General features: G+C 47.8%; 1 protein-coding gene and 1 long non-coding RNA gene across 6 annotated transcripts in view; one reads left to right on the top strand and one right to left on the bottom strand.

Moving 5' to 3' along the window:
• The window catches only part of espn (espin), a 190,267-nt gene that overhangs the window by 135,007 nt on the left and 29,901 nt on the right, over positions 1–25,359 (bottom strand). For all 3 annotated transcript variants that reach the window (XM_085967296.1, XM_085967294.1, XM_085967295.1), the window contains exons 3-4: positions 5,511–5,697; positions 3,197–3,379 (exon numbers count right to left, since the gene is read on the bottom strand). In XM_085967296.1, the coding sequence (XP_085823422.1) occupies positions 3,197–3,379; positions 5,511–5,697 (370 nt within the window). The remainder of the gene's footprint in view (positions 1–3,196; positions 3,380–5,510; positions 5,698–25,359) is intronic.
• Positions 24,277–25,359, top strand: part of LOC147100748 (uncharacterized) — a 45,067-nt gene continuing 43,984 nt past the window's right edge. The window contains exon 1 of one of the 3 annotated variants that reach the window (XR_015073559.1): positions 24,277–24,396. This is a non-coding gene — a long non-coding RNA (uncharacterized LOC147100748). Of the gene's footprint in view, positions 24,606–25,359 lie in introns of all 3 variants that reach the window. The other 2 variants (XR_015073557.1, XR_015073558.1) reach the window with 2 other exon arrangements.

Genomic DNA, 25,359 nt, shown 5'->3' with positions numbered 1-25,359 from the left:
GAGTGTCTGAGTTCGGAGCCCTGGAGGGTTCGTGAAAAAAAGGCCACGGGTCTTCCCGCCTGGTTGAGGGTAGCGGCCAGGGCAAAGTCGGATGCATCGCTCTCCACCTGGAAGGGGATGGACTCGTCTACCGAGTGCATGGTGGCCTTGGCAATGTCGTCTTTTATACGGTGAAAGGCTGAGCGGGCCTCCGCCGTCAGGGGGAAGGAAGCGGACTTGATAAGTGGACGGGCTTTGTCCGCATAATGAGGGACCCACTGGGCGTAATAGGAAAAGAAGCCCAGGCACCTTTTGAGGGCCTTGAGACAGTGGGGCAGGGGAAGTTCCATCAATGGGCGCATCCGGTCAGGGTCAGGGCCGATGACTCCGTGTTCCACCACGCAACCAAGGATAGCGAGGCGGGCTGTGCAGAATATGCACTTTTCCTTGTTGTACGTGAGGTTTAGGAGTTGGGCCGTGCGAAGGAACTTATCAAGATTGGCGTCATGGTCCTGCAGGTCATGGCCGCAGATGGTCACGTTGTCCAGGTAGGGAAACGTGGCCTGTAACGCATTCTCGTCGACCATCCGGTCCATCTCCCTCTGGAAGACGGAGACACCGTTGGTGACGCCGAAAGGAACCCTGAGGAAGTGAAAAAGACGGCCGTTTGCCTCGAAAGCTGTGTACTGGCGGTCCTCAGGGCGGATAGGGATTTGGTGGTATGCTGCCTTGAGGTCAATGGTCGAGAAAACGCGATATTGCGCTATCTTATTAACCATGTCGGCTATGCGGGGGAGAGGGTATGCGTCCAACTGGGTGTACTTGTTGATAGTCTGGCTGTAGTCAATGACCAGGCGCTGCTTGTTGCCAGTCTTAACGACTACCACCTGAGCTCGCCAGGGGCTGGTACTATCCTCAATAATCCCCTCTTTCAGGAGCCGCGTCACCTCAGATCTTATGAAGGATCTGTCCCCGGTGCTGTATCGCCTGCTCTTTGTGGCGATAGGCTTGCAGTCGCGGGTGAGGTTGGCGAACGGGGGCGGGGGTGTGATTTTGAGGGTGGAGAGACTACAGGTGGGGCGCGGCGGGCAATTTAAAAACTGCTGGTTGCAGACAGTGAGCGGGGGAAGAGGTCCACCGTATGTCAAGGTGACGCTCTTAAAGTGACAATGAAAGTCCAACCCCAGCAGAACGGCAGCGCAGAGATGTGGCAGGACGAATAGCTTTACATTTTTATAAACGGAGCCCTTCACCGAGAGGGTCACCACGCAGTAGCCGCCGACGTCTGCTGAGTGAGATTTTGAGGCCATGGAGATCCGATGGCGCGTTGGCCGGACCGAAAGGGAATAGTGCCGTACCGTATCAGGGTGTATGAAGCTCTCCGTGCTCCCGGAATCAAAAAGGCAAGTTGTGGCGCGGCCATTTACCTGGATGTCCATCGTGGACCTGGCTAGCTGATGGGGTCTGGATTGATCCAGCGTAATGGAGGCCGCTGTGGAGTCGGGAGCGTCGCTGTAGAACCCCGGTGAGGCGGCGGTGGGTGAGTCGGGGGCCCGTTGGCAAAATGGCGGACAAAATGGCGGCGTCGGAGAAGAAGGACAAAATGGCGGCGCCCATGACGATCCCGATCCCCACGAGGCTGGAGGAAGGCAAGATGGCCGCTCCCACGAATCGCACGCAGCGCTGCTGGAGGTAGGGGTCTTCTGACTTCTGCAGACGCCAGCGTAGTGTCCCTTCTTACCGCAAGCAGAGCAGACCGCGTTTTTCGCCGGGCAGCGCGCCCTGGGGTGTTTGGTTTGGCCACAGAAATAACATTTCTGGCTCGGGCGGGACATCGCTGCAGCAGTTGAGGCCGGGGCCCGTGGCGGCGCCGCGTCCCAAGATGGCGGCGGCTGCGGCATCCATGAGGCGGCCGCGCGGTCCGGGGAGTAGGCCTCCATGTTCCGGTGGGCTACGTCCAACGAAAGGGTGAGTGAAATCGCCTTCTTCAGGTCGAGCTTGCTACTTTCCAGCAGTCGCTGCCGTGTGTGAGTGGACCTGAGGCCCGCAACGAGGGCGTCACGGATGAGCTCCTCCGTATGTTCCGTGGCTGATACTTGCTTGCATTCGCAGGCTCGGCCGAGTTCCTTCAGCGCCCGTATGTATGCTTCTGTGGGTTCCCCGGGCTGTTGTTTGCGAGACCCCAGGAGATGTCTTGCGTAAACATAGTTGACCGGGCGTGCGTATTGCTCCTTCAAAATGTCGATAGCCCCCTGGTAGCTCGTAGCGTCCCGGATAAGGGCAAAAGCTCGGTGGTTTACTTTAGAATTCAGCACCCTGAGCTTGTCGGCGTCGGTGGCGACGGTCTCGCCGGATGCAGCCAGAAAGGACTCAAAACAGTTCAGCCAGTGCGAGAACTTAGCAGTCGAGTCCGGTTCTTGCGGGTCGAGTTCCAGGCACTTGATCTTAAGTATCTGCAGCATCGTTATTATTATTATTATTTTTTTTTTTTCAGTAGTTAATAAAATTGATGCGCTATCAATTCTAATAAGAGGCTGAGCAGAGTTCAGAACGACAGGCTTTTATTAACTACTGAATTGCACTTCAGACAGATCAGGACTATGCCTCTAGTGGATGACCGAATGCCTGGAGCTGCCATGCAGCCGTCCTTATACTCGGTAGCCGAGGGCTGAGTCAGCTGAGGCATAGTCAGACATAACAGTTAAACAAGAGTGAACGACAACAACAACAACAACAACAAGTGAACACAGTGAACTACAGTGGTTTACCACAGCGACCACGGGTGATATCTCCCCTCCAGGCTCGTTGAGGCAAACTGTCGTTTCCCCACTGCTGTCCTACCAGAGATTGACTAATGTAGTGAATTTAGAAATTGAATTTGGGACTTCTATCCCGCACCGTCCAGCGCATTTACCAACTAAGCCTGGAGAGGGGGAGGTGCTCTGTAAGACCCATCCTTAATATTATACCTCATAATACACACAGATGGCATTACATCCAGATTACAGCCTTAAGTAATCCAGAGTAAAGCTGATTCACTCAAAAGTATCCTTAATTTTTGACTGGGCAGTGTTGAGTTTGGTCAAGGACACATTTGAATGTCTTCTCAAGCACGCTTGGCTGAAAATAGGTTACAGTGTTTAACTGACTCTCAACAATCTGTTAAACATTCTACGTAAATTACACTTCAAATACGCACAGCGTTGCAAAAACTTGCCTCCAGTTCCCCGTTCTCTGCAGCATCGTGTAACGGGCTACCACCCCAGTTGTCCGTGACTATCTCACCTCCGTGTAGCAATAGCCAGCTGAGAACCTTGGCATGTCCTCTGCTGGCAGCAAAGTGCATAGCTGTGGCCCCTTCGTCATCCTGGTCCGACAGACTAATGTCTGAAAAACTCACCTGTGCGGAGGAGTTAGGAGAAAATGTAAGCAAGCAAAAGGATCCAGAGAAAAACAATTTGTCCATCTCACGTGGAGAGGAGTATTACAATTACAATGGCATTATCTCCTGCTCATCAACCAGTTTGTCTGCTGCTAAAGAAATAATGGTCTTAATCTTCGATCGATCCCATAGGAATTCAGTGGAGTTTAGATCCAGGCCTGCAGAAGTTATGGTACAATACAGCAATTGCAAACATAGAATCATAGAATGGTTATAGCACAGTAGGAGGCCATTCGGCCCGTCGAGCCCGTGCCAGCTCTCTGCAAGAGCACTGCAGCTAGTCTCACTCCCCGCCCTTTCCCCGTAGCCCTGCAAATTTTTTTCCTTCAGGTACTTATCCAACTCCCTTTTGAAAGCCACCCTTTCAGGCAGTGCATTCCAGATCCTAATCACTCGCTGCGTAAAAAAGTTTTTCCTCATGTCGCCTTTGGATCTTCTGCCAATCATCGTAAATCTATGTCCTCTGGTTCTCGACCCTTCCGCCAATGGGAACAGTTTCCCTCTATCTACTCTGTCTAGACCCCTCGTGATTTTGAACACCTCTATCAAATCTCCTCTCAACCTTCTCTGCTCTAAGGAGAACAACCCCAGCTGCTCCAGTCTATCCATGCAACTGAAGTCCCTCATCCCTGGAACCATTCTTGTAAATCTTTTCTGCACCCTCTCTAAGGCCTTCACATCCTTCCTAAAGTGCAGTGCCCAGAATTGGACACAATACTCCAGTTGTGGCCGAACCAGTGTTTTAGAAAGGCGCATTCCCTTGTGTTTTTTTTCCCCCCGAAGTCATTTTATAGTCACTGCCTTCCCCTACTTCTAGGTTTCCCACACCACACAATAGCTTGGCCAGGAGGTCAAGCAGGAAGGCAAACTGATCTCAGGTCTCTACCCATGGCTCTCCACAAACTGCCACTGGGGGCATATGAGAGGCACTTATGGTGGTGACCAGCCTTCCAATGTATCCTCCTGCCTCTCTGCAGGGAAGTTCTTGGCTTCATCCAATACCTTCCCCTAATGACATCGATGAAATCAGGCACTCACCAACATATGGCCAGTTGCAGGCAATGCAGGCAATGTTCTACTATTCCATGGTGCCCTGTGCTGCCCTTTCCAAACTAGTTTCAATCAGATATTGTTGAGAGAACCATACAAGTAGAAGAAATGACTTTCTTTGACTCCTGTAGGTTGCTGCTTCTAAGGAGATCCAACGGGGTTTCACTTACCTGCTACGCTACTCTCACTGTCAGTATTCAGCACCTTTAACCCTTTTCAATGCTCTCTGCTCAGAGGAAGCAATGACCTGGATCAAGAACTCCTCTTCAACCACCGTCAATTCCATTATGCATTTCAAGAAAGGAAGAGCATCTCATGGAGGAGGAGAGGTCTCCCTATCAGTGTTTGTTCCCCCAAAATGGAATCTTCTGATATTCTACACACCAGCACAGATAGGGGTTGTATAAAGCCGTTTGGTCCATAGATGGTTGAGCCCAAATGTCGAGAGAGTTGAGACTCTAAAGTGGGCCTTCTCAACAAAATACCTCTGCTCCGTTCCCATCACCCTTGTCCTCACTACATTGGCTTGACATCGCTCAACAATAAATTTAAAATCCTTGTCCTCACCTTTAAATCCCGTCATGGCATCACTCCACCCTATCTCTGCAATCTCCAGCCCTCTTCCCAACACAACTTTTCTCTGACTCTGGCATCCTCTACCTCCCCTCATCCCACCATTGGTCAGCTGCCTGAGTCGCACGTCCTGGAATTCCCTCCCTAAACCTCTCCACTCCCCCCTCTCCTCCTTTAAAAACCTTCAACCAAGCCTTCAGTCACTCCTTCGAACTTCAACATTCCTGCCTCAAGATCCATTTTCCCACGCTTTGGAACGTTCTTTGCATTAAAGGTGCTATATAGTGATTGGTGTAAACAATGGGGAAACATGTTAAAGATTGAAGACTCATCTGAACATTTCTGTAAGAATACATTACTTGGACCACTGAACTGAAGGCAGCACAAGCCTGGGCAGTTTTAGTTAAAGAGATTCACCAGCCCAGTTTAGCCCACCCCAGCCTGGTGTTCCGAGAGCATAACCTACCAGCCAGACGATTACAGTATTGTGTCCCATCTGTGCTGCCGAGTGGAGTACAGTCATCCCATCATTGGCTCGTATATGTGGGTCTGCTCCGCATTCTTTCACAAGGTACTGGACAGCCTCCAGGTGGCCTTCCTGGCTGGCCAAATATAGGGGTGTGGCACCATTTTTCATTTGTGTATTTACAACACTGAAAGGAGAAAAAAGTCATTTTTAAAATTTCTGTGATTGATATTATCATCGAGCGCAGAAGGAGGCCATTCAGCCCATTATGTGGTGACGTTTCACAGCAGTATTTTCACCCCATTTCCTTTCTCTTTCTCCCTACTTTGTAATATTGAAAAGTTGAAGTCTTTAACTAATTACCTCTTAAACATTGTGACTGAATGAGCTGCAATGGCCACTTCTGTCCATTGGCCCAGATATTCCGATCCCTACGGGTGTGTACGCGCTGTGTACCCACCCGTAGAGACATCGGAAATGCCGGTTTCAGGCATGCACTGCGCATGCGCTGGAAACCGGCATTTTTGACAGAGGCTCTTGACAGATCCTCCGGCTGCGCTGGAGCAGGGCCTCTGCGGGTGGAGAGTTCCGCTTTTTGGAGACCCTCCGCCCGCAGAAAACCCTTGCAATTCTTGCGCCTGGGTAAGAGTTGAAAAAAGTTTTTTTTAAATGTTTTCCACTGATTTATCATTTAAAAATACTTTTAAAAAAAAGTTTATTTTTAGCCCCGTAAAAAACTTTTAATTATTTTTTCAAAAATTTAAAGTTTTGTTTAAAATAGTTAATTTATTTGTACTTTCAAGTCATTTTAAAAATGTGATTTTTAATATTTATTTAAAGTTTTACTATGTTTTGCGGGTGATCTCCATTCATATATTTGACAGGTCTTCCTGTCAAATGTATGAAGGGAGATTCCCTTCTCTGATTGGCTCCCCATGGCTCACATGATCCCAGGGACGCTGCAAACTACCTGCGCCTCTGGGATACGTGGGCCCTGCACACCGGCAGTTTGGAGAGGCCCAACAGCATCGGAACTGTGCGCCTCCCGGGAGCTCTCCGGTAAGGGCGCAGATTTTTCCAGATCGCAGTCCTCCGCCCACGGGAGGCCTGCGATTGGAATATCTGGGCCATTGTGTTCTGTCCTAGGGCAGGTCCTAACTCATGAGATTCTTGAGCCACTTGCAAGGGATGAGTAGCTGAGGTGGTTTCCCATTGTCTTTAATCTTCACAGTACCTTCTACTAGGTGGGCTACAACCAAGGTTAAAGAGCCCCAGCTACCCTTTAAAATGGGGGACCACCCAGTATTGAGAGACCATATTCTAGTCCCCATTCCCCAGGGACTGTCTGGAGTTAAGTTTGAACCCTTCACCTTCTGACTCAGAGGCAGGGCTGCAAGCACTAAGCCAAAGGCTCAGTCACCACGTGTGGCAATGCATTCCATATTCTAATAATCTCTTGCAATCATTCATTATCTACCCTCTTAAACTATTTCATAACATTAGTCACTTCTATTAGATCCCCCTTAACCTTCTCATTATATTATAATGAAACCCTCTCATCATTGGTATCACTCTAATTAATCTAGATTACATGTTTTCACTGGTTCTGATATCCTTTCTATAATGGAGTGCCTAAAATTGCCCAAAATTGCACAAAGTACTTCAACTACAGTCGAATCAATGTATCTACTGATTCCTGCTCATTATAAAATAGGTTTCTGTGGATGATGGTGCATTAAAGAGAAACTGCATTCATTTGAATATAGATATGTACAATTATAGGTGTCTCTCAGCTATCTCTAGTTGTCATGTTTTATGCATTAAAAGTGTTGCCAGAGGCAGACTTGGAGAAAACATTTCGAGGTAATTTCACGAGGTTCCACTACAGACCCTTGCTTGAAGCGGGCTTGCTCAGGTCAGACTAAGGGCAAGCTCGATAAGTACATGAGAAAATGGAGACTTAACTGAATGGGGAAGGGGCTGATATTATGACTTTTGAGTGTTCTTGTTTCATTTGTTGCTGTTGAAAATTTACTTGATTAACTGATGCCTCCACATTATTAAACACTGAAGTAAGTGGAAGAAATGGTCTCTAGCTTAGAACTTTCCACTGACTCATAAACATGCTCCAGTCCAAAGCCAGGCATGTGGGAACTCCAGTACCAAAATCACACTCCATCATGATGTCACTGCAGGGAAAACCCAACTTCAAGTTGGTAATTATATGTGGCTCCGCTGTTCACATAGAACCTTGCCAGCAACGAGCGCGGGTCGCAGATCTGGAGCGATAGTGTTATAGCACTTAGTCATACATAGAATTAAATAAAATGACATTGAATTTACAGCACAGAAACAGGCCATTCGGTCCAACTTTAAATTTAAAAAAAATGTATTAACAGGATGTAGGCGTCGCTCATAAGGCCATCATTTATTGGCTATTCCTTGTGAGAAGGTGGTGGTGAGCCGCCTTCTTGAACCGCTGCAGTCCGTGTGGTGAAGGTACTCCCACAGTGCTGTTAGGGAGGGAGTTCCAGGATTTTGACCCAGCGGTGATGAAGGAACGGCGAAATATGTCCAATTCAGGGAAACTTGGAGGTGGTGGTGTTCCCACACGCCTGCTGCCCTTGTCCTTCCAGGTCCTTGTCCTTGTCCAACTGGTCTATGCTGGTGTTCATGCTCCACACGAGTCTCCTCACATCCTACTTCAGCTCACCTTTTTAGCATAACCTTATATTCCTTTCTCCCTCATGTACTTATCTAGCTTCCCCTTAAATGCATCTATGCTATTCACTTCAACTACTCCATGTGGTAGCATTGTCCACGTTCTAACCACTATCTGGGTAAAGAAGTTTCTCCTGATTAACCAGTTTCTTTTTCATTTAATTCTTGAAGAAACATTTTCAGTGGTGATTATAGCATTTGCGGTGAGAGTTCACACTATGTATCTGATACAATGACCTCTAACTGAGACTCAACACTAAGCAAGCGCTCAGCACCTATGAGTCAGCGTAGCCATAATCTTCTTACACAGTGAAACAGACCAATTCACAGCTGGACACCAAGAACATCCCAGATGGCCTGGATTAGAGAAACTATTCTTTTAGCCTGATTGAGCAGCTGTGCCATGCAGAGAGAGGCACCTGATGAAGAGGCAAAGCACATACTTGGGTGGCAGATGTTTGGAACTCTCTTCCGCAAATGGCAATTGACGCGAGATCAATTGTTAATTTTAACTCTGAGATTGATAGATTTTTGTTAACCAAAGTTATTAAGGGCTATGAGGCAAAGGCGGGTATATGGAGTTAGGTCGCAGATTAACCATGATCTCATTGAATGGCGGGACAGGCTCAAGGGGCTAAATGGCCGGCTCCTGTTCCTATGTTCCTAAAATCACCTGTATTCAGGTGCTCGCTCCCAACAGGTCCTGTCCACCTTGAGACTCCATGGATCTCTCTGATGGTCACCCACTGTTTCGTAGAAAAGGTATATTTAACACTGTACTAGTGCACAGAAATACTTCCGAGCATATACTTATAACAGGAGCATGAGAAAAGAATACTGGAGTAGAAAAGCCAATCTGTAAAATCTCTGTTTTATATCTTCACTCACATTCACATCAATAGGGAGTGCTTTTGCTTTATACCAAGTTACAGTGTAAATCAAGAGTTAGTGCCCAACCTAACGCCTCAGCAAAGTGCATTGAGATTCCCTGGAAGAAAGACTCCCATTCTGGTGTTCGTGTGGAGCCTAAATTCAGACTAACACTACAAACCTATAGCATCAGTGTAAAGCAAAACTGTTTTGCATTCATGCTATAGCTGTCGTCTGAAGGACATTTTGAGAATGCTTAAAGAGGTTGGATGTGGCATTTCAGTTCGAGACCTGTCTTCCCTGCGGGAAGTGCGGTTTCAATGGAATGACAATCGGGGGGATTCTACAACGAGCAGGAGATCCGCTGTGCCAGGTTACTGCCCAGGCGGTGATGGTGAAAATAACCCCCTAGTTGTTGTCGTTGAGGAGAGCAGAAAACTGGTGCAAAGAGCATATTTTTAAAAATACTTTGATGGCATGTATGGATCAGTTCCACAGTGGCTAGTGCGTTTAACAACTGAACGTTTAGAGGGCTATAATATGCTTTTTGAAAAGGTTCAAAAGCAGTATTGAGAAAACTCTTGCTTTATATAACAATGTACGTAGTGTAATAATAGCAATATAATTGTGATAACAACTAGCTGTGTGAGGATGCTTCAGCCTCTGTACTTAACCATCGTTAGCCATGCGTGTACCTGAAGGAACTGTGGTCCCTAAGTGAAAACACTCAATCCCACAATTTACCAGGTTACTTAAAATAGAACCTGCTAACACTACCATTCAATAAACAACAAATAGCTGAATGTTTTAGCAGGAAGAACATTAGTTATCATGTCTGCTGATAATGAGCACAGGCAGTTGAATAATTCAAGACAGTAACGGAAATCTGTCGTACTCTGAAACTGTGTCTTATTGTGAAGGAGCATCAACCCCTGTACTGGCCCCTTTCAAGCAAAGCAGCAGTGGAGAGATCTCAGCTTACAGGATAAGGGACTCAAAAACTCACGTTATATTCCCGCCCCTGTGAAATATTCTACATAAAACAGGAATACTGAGCCATCAATAACAGCATTGAATGATCATCAAGTGACAACACTGAATGGTCAATCAGTAACAACACTGAATGGTCAATCAGTAACAGCACTGAATGGTCAACCGGTAACAACACTCATTGGTGAGTCAGTGACAGACACCAATTGGTCAATCAATAGTGTACATTAATTGGCCAGTCTATAAAAGATAATGGATGGCTGGTCAGTGTTGTGACTGATTGGTCAGCTAGTGACAGACACTAATTGGCTAGTCAGTACCAGCACTCAATGGTCAGGCAGCGACAGTACTTTATGGTCTGCCAATGATGTCAATGGTCAATCATGTTCAGGAACTGTATAGTCAGTGACTATGCTGAATGTCTGGTCAATTCATTGAATTATTTCCAGTGTTAATATACTGCGATCAGTGATTTCTGCATTTAATCTACAACAGGATCAAATGGGTTGGAGTGGACCAAAGTGATTCATAGCGGATTCAGTTACTACAGGTACTATAAGTACTCAGGAGTTACAACATGAATAAAAACAAAAACAAAGTAAGGACAGAAGCAGTAATGTTATATTCCACTCTGTTCAATCCACATAGCTATTAAAGGAAATTTTTTGTCTCAAATTATATGTAAAGGAATGAACCTGTTGGCTAATTGCTGCTCTATTATCAGCCACTTATAATACCGCTTTTTTACACAGAATTACATAGAATGTCCAGCACAGAAACAGGCCATTCAGCCCAACTGGTCTATGCTGGTGTTTATGCTCCACACGAGCCTCCTCCCACCTCTCTTCATCTCACCCTATCAACATATCCTTCTATTCCTTTCTCCCTCATGTACTTAGCTAGCTTCCCCTTAAATGCAGCTATGCTAGTCGCCTCAACCACTCCATGTAGTAGCGAGTTCCACATTCTAACCACTCTCTTGAGTAAAGAAGTTTATCCTGAATTCCCTATTGGATTTATTAATGACTATCATATTTACGTCCCCTAGTGTTGGATTCCCCCACGAGTGGAAACATCTTCTCTAGGTCTACCCTATCAAACCCCTTCATAATTTTAAAGATCTCTACCAGGTCACCTCTCAGTCTTCTCTTTTCTAGAGAAAAGAGCCCCAGCCTGTTCAGTCCTTCCTGATAGTTATACCCTCTCAGTTCTGGTATCAACCGTGGGACGTTTTACTGTGTCAAAGGTGCTATAGAAGTGCAATTGTTGTTGTAGTAAATTTTTTGTTATAACTTAATTTAACTGAAGCGTACATCTTCCAATTGGGGTCTATTGCTGGAGCGATGTGACTTCCTGGCACCTCTGGCCCCATCCAAATTTCCAGCCCTGGGGTCATTAGCATAGTGTCGGGCTGCACAATTCCTGCGACACACAAACTTGGCAAATTGACCCTGAAATGTCTGACCAGTTACCGAGCTCTGGGCTGACCTGATGCTAATCCGTTCAATGAGAATCTGTCAAACATAAATCAAAACACACAAAGATTCTGATTTCATTCTCCGTAAGGGCCTGACAAAAGTTGCGAAAGGAATGAATTAGATTACCATATGGGACTGTCGAGAGAGAAGGACCAAATGGACAATAGAATTAATCAAAGCGTACAGCAGCTGTGAAGATTAGATCACCAGGCACTAAACAAAAACACAATAGCAAAATACTGCGGATGCTGGAAATCTGAAATAACAACAGAAAATGCTGGAAACACTCAGCAGGCCAGGCAGCATCCGTGGAGAGAGAAACAGAGTTAATGTTTCAGGTCATGACCCTTCGTCAGAGCTCGAAAAAGTTAGAGATGTAACAGGTTTTAAGCAGGTGAAGAGGCAGGGAAAGGGGGAGGGGAAGAAAGAACAAAAGGGGCGGTTTGTGATAGGGTGGAAGGCAGGAGTAGTAATGTTGCAAATGGGGATGGCAGAATCATCAACACCTGCCGCCTGAAAAAATAGGGGCAGGGGTTATGGTCTGAAATTGTTGAACTCGATGTTGAGTCCAGAAGATTGTAAAGTTCCTAATCGAAAGATGAGGTGCTGTTCCTCGAGCTTACGTTGAGCTTCATTGGAACAATGCAAGAGGTCGAGGACGGAGCGATCAGAGTGGGAGTTGTTACGTCCGTGTAATAATAAGAAAAGGACTGCAGAGAACGGTACAACAGGTGTTTACTCAACGTGGTTCAAACTGCAACTGAAACAACAGATTACTACTCAGCATTATATACAGGTGTGGTCACTGCCGGTACTACAGTATACATGAGCTGTAGAAAGTAGTTCCCCCCTTAAAGGTACATACATTACAATTCCTCCCCTTTTAGATTAACAGTACCATAACACTCATTTAACAATTAAATATCAAAGTAATTACAATTAACACTTTCAACATGCAACATTAGCTGAAAATAGTCTATTTATAAATTCAGTCTTTGGGGAGGCTTCCTGATCCTTTCTGGATAGCGCCTTTCCCGAGTGTCTTGCTCTTGGTGCGGAGGCGATTCTGGCCCCCTGTCGTCGGTCGGTTCATCAGCTTCCGATGCTACTGTTTCTGGGGTAGATGCTACCTGTACATCGGGTTCATCACCAGGTACGTATGGACGAGGCATGGGGTTGACTCGTTCCTGTGACTCTAGGATCTGGTCAGCATGGCGTCTCACGATGCTCTCCCCAACGTCCACTGTGTACATTAGTGGCCCCTGCCGTGTGCATATCGTTCCTGGTTGCCATTTCTCTGTTCGGTAGTCGCGGGCCAAGACTGGTTGCCCTACATTGAAGCTCCTTGTCGGCTTCTCATTGATGTGCTGGAATTGCTTACTCTCAACATCTCTTCGTACATTTGGTCTGAGCAAATCCAGACGAGATCTCAACCTTCGGTTAAAGAACATCATGGCCAGGGCCTGGTTGGAGACTGCACGTGTCGCAATTCTGTAGCCTAACAGGAAATTGTCCACCTTATGCTGCAGTGGAATGTCGTCATCGCACATGGCCTTTACTGCTTTTTTAAAGGTTTGTACGAACCTCTCAGCCAATCCATTTGTGGCTGGATGATACGGGGCGGATGTGTAATGCCTTACCCCATTCCTTTTCATAAATCTTCGAAACTCTTCGGACGCAAACTGTGGTCCGTTATCAGAGCAAATCTGCTCTGGCAAGCCGTTCCTGGCAAAAATGGTCCGTAGGACTGCAATAGTTTTCTCCGTGGTGGTGGAGGACATTTTGATCACCTCAGGCCATTTTGAGTGCGCATCCACGGCTATTAAAAACATTGAGTCCATGAATGGACCAGCAAAATCAATATGCACCCATTGCCATGGAGATGAGGGCCACTCCCATGGGTGTAGAGGGGCATGTGGTGGTGCATTTTGGACCTTCTGGCATCCTGAGCAGCTCTTTGTCAGGTCCTCGATTTGCTGATCGATCCCCGGCCACCACACATAAGCCCTAGCAAGGCTTTTCATTTTCACCCCTCCCAGATGACCTTCACCGTCAAATCATATACCCGAGACAGTGTCGAATCATTTCGGGTCTCCGTCTCTATACCAGCGTTAGTTACTGGCAAGCATTCAATTATAGTCGAATGAAATATTTCGACAGGATCCACTGCTGGTGCTTCCTCCGCAGTAGGCAGTGGCAGGCGTGATAGCCCATCAGCGTTTCCATGCTGTTTCGTGCCCTTATACTCGATTTCATATTGGTGCGCCCCTAGAAAAAGGGACCATCTTTGTAGCCATTGCGCAGTCATCACCGGAACGCCCTTCTTTGGATTAAAGATGGAGACAAGTGGTTGGTGGTCAGTCAGCAAGGTGAACTTCTGCCCGTGCAGATAGTGATTGAACTTTTTCACTCCCCACACTAGGCTGAGGGCCTCCCTGTCAATCTGGGTGTAGTTACGCTCGGCTGAGGTTAGTCACCGAGACGCAAAGGCTACTGGCCTCTCTGAGCAGTCCGGGAATTTGTGCGACAGCACCGCTCCAATGCCATAGGGTGATGCATCACACGCCAACCGAATTGGTAGTGCTGGGTTGAAATGAGCCAACACCTCTTTTGATGTGATCAATGCTTTGCTTTTCTGGAAAGCTCATTTACATTCGTCACTCCACTTCCATGGTACCCCCGTTTGCAGTAGGGTGTTCAGTGGGTGTAGTACGGTAGACAAATTCGGCAAGAACTTATGGTAGTAGTTCACCAGCCCGAGGAACAACCTCAACCTCCATTTGCAGGTACGCCTGGGCCAGATCAATCTTAGTGAAGCGTTTCCCTCCAGATAGCGAGGCGAAAATATCTTCAATCCGCGGAAGCGGATATTGTACAGTGTGAAGGACTGGGTTCACTGTCACCTTAAAGTCCCCACAGATGCGAACCTTCTTTGGTTCCCCAGGCGTATTACTCAACGACCTCTTCATTACAGGAATGATGGGTGTAGCCCACTCGCTCCAGTCCACTTTGGACAGTACTCCTGAACGTTCGAAACCTTCCAGCTCTGCTTTGACGGCTGGGCGGATCGCATAAGGTACCGGTCTGGTCTTAAAAAACTTTGGGCTTGCATTTTCCTCTATTTTGATCGTCGCTGTTATGCCTTTTAGTGTTCCGAGTCCCTGCTGGAACACTTCTTGTGCCTCAGTTAGCATTTTTGGCAGTCGTCCAGGTGTGATGTCGTCATCCTTTTTTGCATCTACAGTCAGTGCTTGTATGGAATGCCAATCTAGCTGTATCTTCCGGATTCATTCACGTCCTAGTAGTGGTGGTCCTCCATCTGGCAATACACATAGGTCCATTTTTGGTGTTTCCTTGCCGTTATATATAACGTTCACCCTTATTTTTCCTTTGGGGTAGACTTTTTGCCCCGTGTACGTCTTCAAGACAATCTTTGTATCTCTCAAGGGTATATGTGAGAATAGCCGCTTGTAGTCCCTTCGGTATATGACTGTTAGGGCTGATCCTGTGTCCAATTCCATTTTCACTTGGACTCCTGCTATCTTGAGCGTGACCCAGATAGTTTGGTGATCCTCCGTTTTGATCACATTATGTAGTTTCAGACAACCCAGCTCCTTGCTTCCGGAGTCTGTATCACTCTTCTGTTTGTCTGAACTACTCTCCGTCACCTTATGTACCTTCTTGTACTTCTCCCGTGGAGATTTCTTGCTGCTGGTTTTCTTTCCCGACCTGCAGACTCTTGCTTTGTGTCCCACTTTTCCACACTGTCTGCACTCTTTATCCTTGAACCAGCAATCATTATGGTTGTGTGTTGTTCTGCCGCAGCGATAGCACTTCACTGTTCCGTATGACATTTCATTTGTGCCATATTCTTGCGGTCTCTGTTGTAACTCTGCAGCACCCCATGCTGCTGCTTCGTGTGATACTGCAATGCTGAAAGCCTTGTCCAGCGTAAGATCCTTTTCTGATAGAAGCCGTTTCTGGGTTCCTTCACTTTGAAGCCCACACACAAACTTGTCCCTTAAAGTATCTGCTAGTCCCGTTCCAAACTGGCAGTGCTTCGATAGCTTGCGCAGTTCTGTTAAATACTCAGCATTACTTTCATCTTTATGCTGGTTCCTTTTGTGAAACTTAAATCTTTCTGCTATCAGCAGCGGTGTGGGGTTTAAGTGGTCCTGTAGGATTGACACTATGTTTTCAAAATCCTTTTCTACTGGCTTCTCTGGGGTTACTAGGTTTTGTAGTAAGCCATACGTTTTTGCACCCATTGAATTCAACAATACCAGCGCTTTCTTGTCATCTGGCACTTCATTCGCCTTGCAGTATACTTCTATGCGTTCGACATATGTCATCCAATCTTCGACTTCATTGTCGAACGCTGTGATACTGCCACTCTTCGGCATTTTTGGGTGTGGTTAGACTGGCTTAAAATGGCATCTCCCGCGCTTTCCTTTCTTCCCCGCTGCGGCTTAAAATGGCGTCTCCCGCGCTGCTGCCAACGCCGCTCTCGGCAGTCCTCGTGGCAAATGGCGAGACCCTGTGGGTTTCGTGCGCTGCTCCTGCGCTGCTGCCAACGCTGCTCTCTGCGGTCCTCATGGCAATGGCAGCGCCTCACGTTTTCCTGCGCGCCTCACTCCCCCGTTGACGCTGCTCGGTCCTGAACACCGGCTGCGCCCTGTGCGCTCTGCCCTCTCTCTCTCCCCCGTCGATGCTGCTCGGCCTTTTCTGTGCCGCTCGGTCAGGCTCTAGCCCGTCGCTGTCCGGGAAGGGTCTGCGCAGTACCGGTTGCCAGCCCGTTTCGCTGGACCACCGTGACTGGAAAGCCAAGCCTGGCTCTCGACAGCCTCCCCTGCGATGCTCAAATCTCCGCTGGATGACTGGGCGGTTGCCCGTGGTCAACGCCCGTGCTTCTGGACTCGACCTCCTTCCACTGTTCTCCAGGAGCGAATCCCTGGGAGGTGATGCAGAGTTGCAGGTAGGTTCAAACTTGCTCGTCGCCACTGTTACGTCCGTGTAATAATAAGAAAAGGACTGCAGAGAACGGTACAACAGGTCTTTACTCAACGTGGTTCAAACTGCAACTGAAACAACAGATTACTACTCAGCGTTATATACAGGTGTGGTCACTGCCGGTACTACAGTATACATGAGCTGTAGAAAGTAGTTCCCCCTTTAAAGGTACATACATTACAGGCGTGGAGCAGAGAATTAAAGTGACAAGCGACTGGAAGCTCAGGGTCACCCTTACGGATTGAACGGAGGTGTCCCGCAAAGCGGTCACCCAATCTGTGTTTGGTCTCCCCAAAAAACAAAAGTGTTATTGGAAGTCTCTGAACAGAACAAACAGCACTGTGTTTACAATATGGCTGCCAAATCCCACCCTTTGTGAATGTGCAACTGTAAATGCCTATGTAACTGGTATGAAGCTCCGACCTGTCCTTTTGAGCAGAGATTCTGTCGTACATCAGGATCATCTGACAGAAGCAGTCGAATATTGCCCCGCCTCTCCTGAATGTAATGACGTGCTGGGATCAATGTCCCCCGTACGCTGCACTGCCTCCTGCACAGCACCCCCCACCTCCCCCGCCCCCCAATGCGCGGCCCGTTCAAATTCTTGCGCATGCACGATATCTACAATGTAAAAGCCGGTGAGTGGTCTGCACGAGACCTTGCAGGTGACTGCGCGGCTACACAGCTTAGCGGGAACATTAGCTGGGATACGGTTCTATCCGTGCCGGCCAACCTTTGGTTAGGCAGTGAATGTCAGGAGACTGTTGAACTGTGGGGGATCGTCATGAGAAAAAAAAGAACTTGCGTTTGTATAGTGCCTTTCACATCCAAAGCGCTTCGCAGCCAATGCATTACTTTTGAAGTGCAGTCACTGTTGTAATGTAAGGAAACACGGCAGCGAAATTACGCATAGCAAGCAGCCCGCTTGATTGGCACCCCATCCACCACCTTAAACATTCCCTCCCTCAACCACCAGCGTACCATGGCTACAGTGTGTACCATCTACAAGATGCACTGCAGCAACTCGCCAAGGCTTCTTCGGCAGCAGCTCCCAAACCCGTGACCTCTTCCACCTAGAAGGACAAGGGCAGCAGGTGCATGGGAACACCACCACCTCCAAGTTCCCCTCCAAGTCACACACCATCCTGACTTAGAAGCATATCGCTGATCCTTCATCGTCGCTGGGTCAAAATCCTGGAACTCCCTCCCTAACAGCGCTGTGGGAGTACCTTCACCACAGACTGCAGCGGTTCAAGAAGGCAGCTCACCACCACCTTCTCAAGGGCAATTAGGGATGGGCAATAAATGCTGACCTTGCCAGCGATGCCCACATCCCATAAACGAATAAAAGAAAAGCTCCAACAAACAGCAAATGAGTAGATACAAAAAGAAAATACTGCAGATGCTGGAAATTTGAAATAAAAACAGAAAATACTGGAAATACTCAGCAGGTCAGGCAGCATCTGTGAAGAGAGAAACAGAGTTAACGTTTCAGATCGATGACCTTTCGTCAGAACTGGAAAAAAGCAGGAAATGGAACAGATTTTTAAGCAAGTGTAGGGGCTGGGAAAGTGGGGAGGGGGATGAAAGAACAAAAGGGAAGGCCTGTGATAGGCTGGAAGGCAGGAGAGATTAAGAGATATTAAGAGACGTTGAGAGACATTCAAGGCAAAAGGGGATGGTAATGGGACAGGTTAAGAAACAAAGGATGGCTCTAGATGAAGTGTAAATTGTGCTGGCAGAATGGAAGACAGCTGCCCTGTTGGAGAGAAGAACAGAACAAAAGTGTGGATAAAAAAAAATATATATATATGTTATAATCTGAAATTGCTGAATTCTATGTTGAGTCCAGAAGGCTGTAAAGTGCCTAATCGAAATGAATAGATAATCTGTTTTGGTGGCGTTGGTTCAGGGGTGAAAGTTGGCCAGGTTGCCGGGAGAACGCTCTGCTGTTCTTTAAACATTAGACCTTGAACAGGGAGATAGGCCAGAAGATAGCACCACTGGCAATGCAGCATTCCCTCAGAACTGTACTGAAGTATCAGTGCAGATTATGTGCTGCAGTCCTGAGCTGGGGGCTTGAGCCCACACCCTTCTCTGAGCCAAGCTGACTCTTAGATCATACCTTACAAAAAGTTCACACAAGCACTTAAGAGCAACAGGTACTGCCGGAATAGTATTCAGGGGCCGGAACACAGGGTGATCTTTTTTTCATTCTCTCCCAAATGTTGTGTATTGGCAGCTGGCCTGGGAGGACCCAGATAACCGCTCTGGGAATCGAACCTGGGACGTTCATAGTCTGCGTGGCTCGGGCCCATGCTGGGCAGCGTACTTCAAAGCTTTAAATGCCATTAACTTCCTCAGTGCCACATCTGCCACCAAGTTAGAGGGTATAATGAAGAGAACTGACCATAGACCTGTAGCTGGTTCCTCAGAACATTCATAGAATCATAGAATTATACAGCACAGAAGGAGGCCATTCGGCCCATCCAATTAGTCCCACTCCCCCTGCTCTTTCCCCGTAGCCCTGCAATTTTTTCTCCTTCAAGTATTTATCCATTTCCTTTTGAAAGTTACTGCAGAATCTGCTTCCACTACCCTTTCAGACAGCGCATTCCAGGTCATCACAACTCACTGGGTAAAAAAAATTCTCCTCATCTCCCCTCAGGCTCTTCTGCCAAATACCTTAAATCGGTGTCCGCTGGTTACCGGCCCTCCTGCCAGTGGAAACAGTTTCTCCATATCTACTCTATCAAATCCCCTCATAATTTTGAACACCTATTAAATCTCCCCTTAACCTTCTCTGCTCTAAAGGAGAACAATCCCAGCTTCTTTCGTCTCTCCACATAACTGAAGTCCCTCAGCCCTGGTACCATTCTAGTAAATCTCCTCCGCACCCTCTCCAAGGCCTTGACATCCTTCCTAAAGTGTGGTACCCAGAATTGGACACAATACTCTGGCTGAGGCCTAACCAGTGATTTATGCAGGTTTAGCATAACTTCTTTGCTTTTGTACTCCATGCCTCTATTTATAAAGCCAAGAATTCTCTATGTTCTTCTAACAGCAGTTTAATCTATTATATTATAGACGCTTACAGACTCACACCCACAAACAGGCCAATTCCCTGCCGTGAGTTTGCAGCTTGCTACCACACTGTGACAGTCTCAATACCCTGCTTTGCTGCCTGCTGCTCTAATTCTAAGGGGGCAGTGCCATACAGTCTCAGTACCCACGGGAATGCTCATTATGCCTGTAAAATTACTCTGGGGGTCAGAAGGAAAAGGATGTGAGTCTGAGTCAACCACTGTCGTGCACAATTTTGTTTCTAACTTTCAAAAGGTTAATCACACATTACGTACAATAGTGGCTATTCTTTGAATGAAGGTATGCTCATCATTATCACGGGAGTGCTAACCTGACTAACTGGGGGATAAAAACACTTTTTAAAGTGCTTATTAAGATGAAGAAGGAATACTTTGCTATTTTAAGCAACTAGTTTCAGCACCAAGCTTCAATGGTCCAACAATGTGGCTACATCCCAGGCTCTGTCTACTGCACGAGTACAATATTGCTATTTCCCAAACCATCATCCTTACAGCCTCTTACAGTGTCAGCTGTGACTCAGTGGGTAGCACACTCGCCTCTGAGTCAGAAGGTTGTGGGTTCAAGCCCCACTCCAGGGACTCGAGCACATAAAGCTAGGCTGACACTCCAGTGCAGTGCTGAGGGAGTGCTGCACTGTCGGAGATGCCGTCTTTCAGATGAGACGTTAAACCGAGGCTCCATCTGCTCTCTCAGGTGGACTTAAAAGATCCCATGGCACTATTTTGATGAAGAGCAGGGGAGTTATCCCCGGTGTCCTGGCCAATATTTATCCCTCAACCAGCATCACTAAGACAGATTATCTGGTCATTATCACATTGCTCTTTGTGGGACCTTGCTGAGCGCAAATTGGCTGCCACCTTTCCCACAGTACAATAGTGACTCCACTTCAAAAACACTTCATTGGCTGTAAAGCGCTTTGAGACGTCCAGTGGTTGTGAAAGGCGCTATATAAATGCAAGTCTTTCTTTCTTTCTCTGAGTCAGATTGCCAATCTACCCCAAGCAGGGCAAAAATGCCTTTTCTTTCTCCTCAAGTTTCCCCTCTCCTCACCCGAAGGCACTGACTCTCCTCGTTCTTCTTGTGTAAACTGATATAGTGAGTGTTAGCAGAGCTATTCAATTTTGGGGACATCTCAGAGGGGAGTGATACTGAGGGTAGGAGCCAGGAGTGATGCTGAGGGGAGGAGCTGAGAGTGATGCTGAGGGGAGGAGCCGAGAGTGATGCTGAGGGGAGGAGCCGAGAGTGATGCTGAGGGGAGGAGCCGAGAGTGATGCTGAGGGGAGGAGCCGAGAGTGATGCTGAGGGGAGGAGCCGAGTGTGATACTGAGGGGAGGAGCCAGGAGTGATGCTGTGGGGAGGAGCCAGGAGTGATGCTGTGGGGAGGAGCCAGGAGTGATGCTGAGGGGAGGAGCCAGGAGTGATGCTGTGGGGAGGAGCCAGGAGTGATGCTGTGGGGAGGAGCCAGGAGTGATGCTGTGGGGAGGAGCCAGGAGTGATGCTGTGGGGAGGAGCCAGGAGTGATGCTGTGGGGAGGAGCCAGGAGTGATGCTGTGGGGAGGAGCCAGGAGTGATGCTGAGGGGAGGAGCTGAGAGTGATGCTGAGGGGAGGAGCCGAGAGCCAGTCTAATTTCTGTGCATTAATGTAAACAAGTTGATACTGCCCTGAAAATGCTGACTGTGCATTAAGTGCGTACGTTTGGCAGTCTGTGACAGGGCTGAATTATTCCAAAATGCTTCCTGTGGGCCTGCACTTGACCACGCAGAACGTGCTGGAATATTCTGCACAGTAAACCAAATCCTTTGGAGATTTTCAAAACCTGGAATGGAGCCAGAAGCTGCCAGTGGAACCTGTTTACTTTTGTTTTATGAGCCCTGTGCAGGTTACCATTGGCTGTAAACCATCCTATCCCTTTAAATCGACAGCATTTACTGTGTGACTGTTGCACCCAGAACAGATAGTGCCAAAATCACTCATAGAATTAAATAGCAACTGTAGAAAGGCGATATACTTTTTCTGTCCTTGTTGGGTCTGATGCTTTCAAACAGTTTGCTGTTGTAACAGTTGTAGTGGTTTTTGTACTCCTGTTTATGATGATGATTAATTCCTGTTACACATTCAGATAAGCCTGAACACAGCAGAATCATTGCTACTTAAATGTTATCAATAGAAACAGAGGTGTCAACATGTTGAGTAGAGAAACCGTTAATCTGGTGCATTAGCATCTGCCAGCCTGGGGACTTTCAATTGACCATTGATGAATACTGGAGAAAGAAAGAACTTGTATTGATACAGGGCCTTTCATGTCCCCAGGACACCTCAGCGCGCTTCACAGCCAATTAATTACCCTTTGAAGTGCAGTCACTGTTATGTCAATAAGCACGGCATCTACTTTGCGCACAAGCAAGATCCCACAAACAGCAATGAGATGTTGGTTGAGGGAGGAATGTTCACCAAGACACCCGGGGAGCTCCCTTCTCTTCTTTGTCGGCCGTGGCTCAGTTGGTAGCACCCGCACCTCTGAGTCAGAATGTCGTGGGTTCAAGTCCCACGCCAGAGACTTGAGCACAGAAATCAAGGCTGACGCTCCCAGTGCAGTACTGAGGGAGTGCTGCACTGTCGGAGGTGCCGTCTTTCGCATGAGGCGTTAAACCGAGGTCTCGGATGAGACATTAAAATGAGGCCCCGTCTGCTCTCTCAGGATGTAAAAGATCCTATGGCACTATTTCGAAGAAGAGCAGGGGAGTTCTCCCCGGTGTCCTGGCCAATATTTATCCGTCAATCAATATCATTAAAACAGATTATCTGGTCATTATCACATTGCTGTTTGTGGGAGCTTGCTTTTTTTTTCGTTCCTGGGATGTGGGCGTCGCTGGCAAGGCCAGCATTTATTGCCCATCCCTAATTGCCCTCGAGAAGATGGTGGTGAGCTGCCTTCGTGAACCGCTGCAGTCCGTGTGGTGAAGGTACTCCCACAGTGCTGTTATGGAGGGAGTGCCAGGATTTTGACCCAGCGCAAATTGTTGCCGCATTTCCCACATTACAACACTGACTACACTTCAAAAGTAATTAATTGGTTGTAAAGCACTTTGGGACGTCCGGTGGTCGTGAAAAGCGCTATAGAAATGCAAGTCTTTCTTTCTTTGCAAAAAGGTGCCACAGGATCTTTTATGCCCACAAACAGGCAGATAGGTCTTTGATTTAATGTCTCATCCAGAAGGTGGCACCTCTGACACTGCAGCACTCCCTCAGTACTGTACTGAGTTGTCAGCCTACATTATGTGCTGAATCCCTAGAGTGGGACTTGAACCCACAACCTTCTGACTCAGAGATCAGAGTGCTATCACTGAGCCAAGTTGAAAAATTCTGCATATTGCAATATTCCCAATCATTTTAGAATATTCTGCATGGTTTCAGAGCAGATATACATCTTCTATGCAACATTTTGATTCTCAGATTAACAGCAACATTTATAATGTTTCATCTGTTGGCAAGAGCCAAATGCTGAAGTCTGAATTGATCTAAACACTCATCCTGAATTACAGGATTCCTCTTTGGGTTTTGCATGTAGTCTCGGCTGATATTTCAGGGTAATAATGAGGGATTGCTGGATTATTGGAGGGGCTGTCTTTCAGATGAGATGTTAACCCTGTTCACCTGTGCAACAACAACAACTTGTATTTATATAGCGCCTTTAACGTAGTAAAATGTCCCAAGGCACTTCACAGGAGTATTAAAAGACAAAAATTTGACACTGAGCCACATAAGGAGAAATTAGGGCAGGTGACCAAAAGCTTGGTCAAAGAGGTAGGTTTTAAGGAGCGTCTTAAAGGAGGAAAGAGAGGTAGAGAGGCGGAGAGGTTTAGGCAGGGAATTCCAGAGCGTGGGGTCTAGGCAACAGAAGGCACGGCCAGGAGGTACATGATCCCTTGGCACAATTTGAAGAGGAGCAGGGAATTCGCCCAGTGTCCGGTCCAACATTCCTCCCTCAATCAACACCACCAAAAAGTTTAATCATTCGTCTGTCGCTCTGTGTGTGGGATTTTGCTGGCCCCAAAATTGGCTGCCAGGTTTGCCTATAGAACAACAATGACTACACTTCGAAAAAAGTGATTAATTGAATGTGAAGCAATTTAGAATGCCCTGAGGATATGATAAGATGCTTTGTAAATGTACATTCTTTGGAATGTGAACATTTTTGGTGAATTTAGCACTTATCAAGATGAAGGATACAGGAGTGAAACTTTGCCTTAGTGGTTAGCATTCCCATCTGTGAGTCAATAGGTGGAGGGTTTGAAATCCCTTCCAGGCAGGTGGTGACTGGAGCTCCGACTCTAGATTCTTGGTTGATGTTGGGTAAAATACTAACTTTTCCCTCCCCTGCAACCCCCCCCCCCAAAACATTGATGGGTTATGGGATCCCTAAAACCCTTGCACTGCATAAGGCTAACCACTCAATTGTTGGTATAATCTGGTTATGGAAACTAGTGTGAAAGCTGGTAGTGACAATACATCCTGTAATCAGGATATCTCCACCCCCACCCATGTTCCCTCTGAGGTGCGTGCGTGCGCTGATCCCTGAACTCCCACGCAGTTGATTTGAAAGGCAGCGCAGAGAGCTGGGCAGTAGTGGGGGCGGGGGAGGGGCCCCGAGAATCCAGACTCGTTTGCAAGTTTTGTGACCTCAGAGCCGATCGCAATTGCCGCTCTTGAAGTGTGTGTTCGGATGGTTGATGGGTTGCTGTGTAATGCCGGGAGGGGTTTGGTTTTCTCCTTTGAACTTTGACCTTTCGGTGGGACAGCGGGAAAATCCCCCGCGCTCTGATTATTCGCCTTTCAGCTTTCAGCACCGACGCGCAGTATACCGGAGCCACGAGTGCACAGCATCCAGTTGGGCCACGCTTTCGTCGGCTCCATGCAGAGGTCAGGGGATCCGTTGGTGGCTGGTGGGGGGAGGGAGGATCGAAAGGGGAGAGAGAGGGAATCGGAGGAGGGAGGGAGAGAGAGAGAAAGACTGGGGGAGGGAGGGAGAGACAGATTGGGGAGGGAGAGAGAGAGAGAGAGACTGGGGAAGAGGGGGGAGAGAGAAACTGGGGAGAGAGAGAGAGGGAGACTGGGGCCGGAGAGAGAGAGAGACTGGGGACAGAGAGAGAGAGAGAGAGAGACTGGGGACGGAGAGAGAGAGAGAGACTGGGGACGGAGAGAGAGAGAGAGAGACTGGGGACAGAGAGAGAGACTGGGGACAGAGAGAGAGAGAGAGACTGGGGACGGAGAGAGAGAGAGAGACTGGGGACGGAGAGAGAGAGACGGGACGGAGAGAGAGAGAGACTGGGGACGGAGAGAGAGAGCGAGAGAGAGACTGGGGACGGAGAGAGAGAGACTGGGGGGGAGAGAGGAAGATGGGGGGGAGAGAGAGAGACTGGGGGGGAGAGAGAGAGACGGGGGGAGAGGGAGAGACGGGGGAGAGAGAGAGACTGGGGGGGAGAGAGAGAGACTGGGGGGAGAGAGAGAGACTGGGGAGGAGAGAGAGAGACTGGGGGGGAGAGAGAGACTGGGGGAGGAGAGAGAGACTGGGGGAGGAGAGAGAGACTGGGGGGAGGAGAGAGAGACTGGGGGGGAGAGAGAGAGACTGGGCGGGAGAGAGAGAGACTGGGCGGGAGAGAGAGAGAGACTGGGG

Source organism: Somniosus microcephalus, chromosome 25, assembly GCF_052327205.1.
Source record: "Somniosus microcephalus isolate GS21.2 chromosome 25, FLI_Smic_1.0, whole genome shotgun sequence".
Classification (NCBI taxonomy): domain Eukaryota; kingdom Metazoa; phylum Chordata; class Chondrichthyes; order Squaliformes; family Somniosidae; genus Somniosus; species Somniosus microcephalus.
The sequence above is the reverse complement of the archived record's forward strand: the minus strand, read 5'-3'. Positions and strand labels throughout refer to the sequence as shown.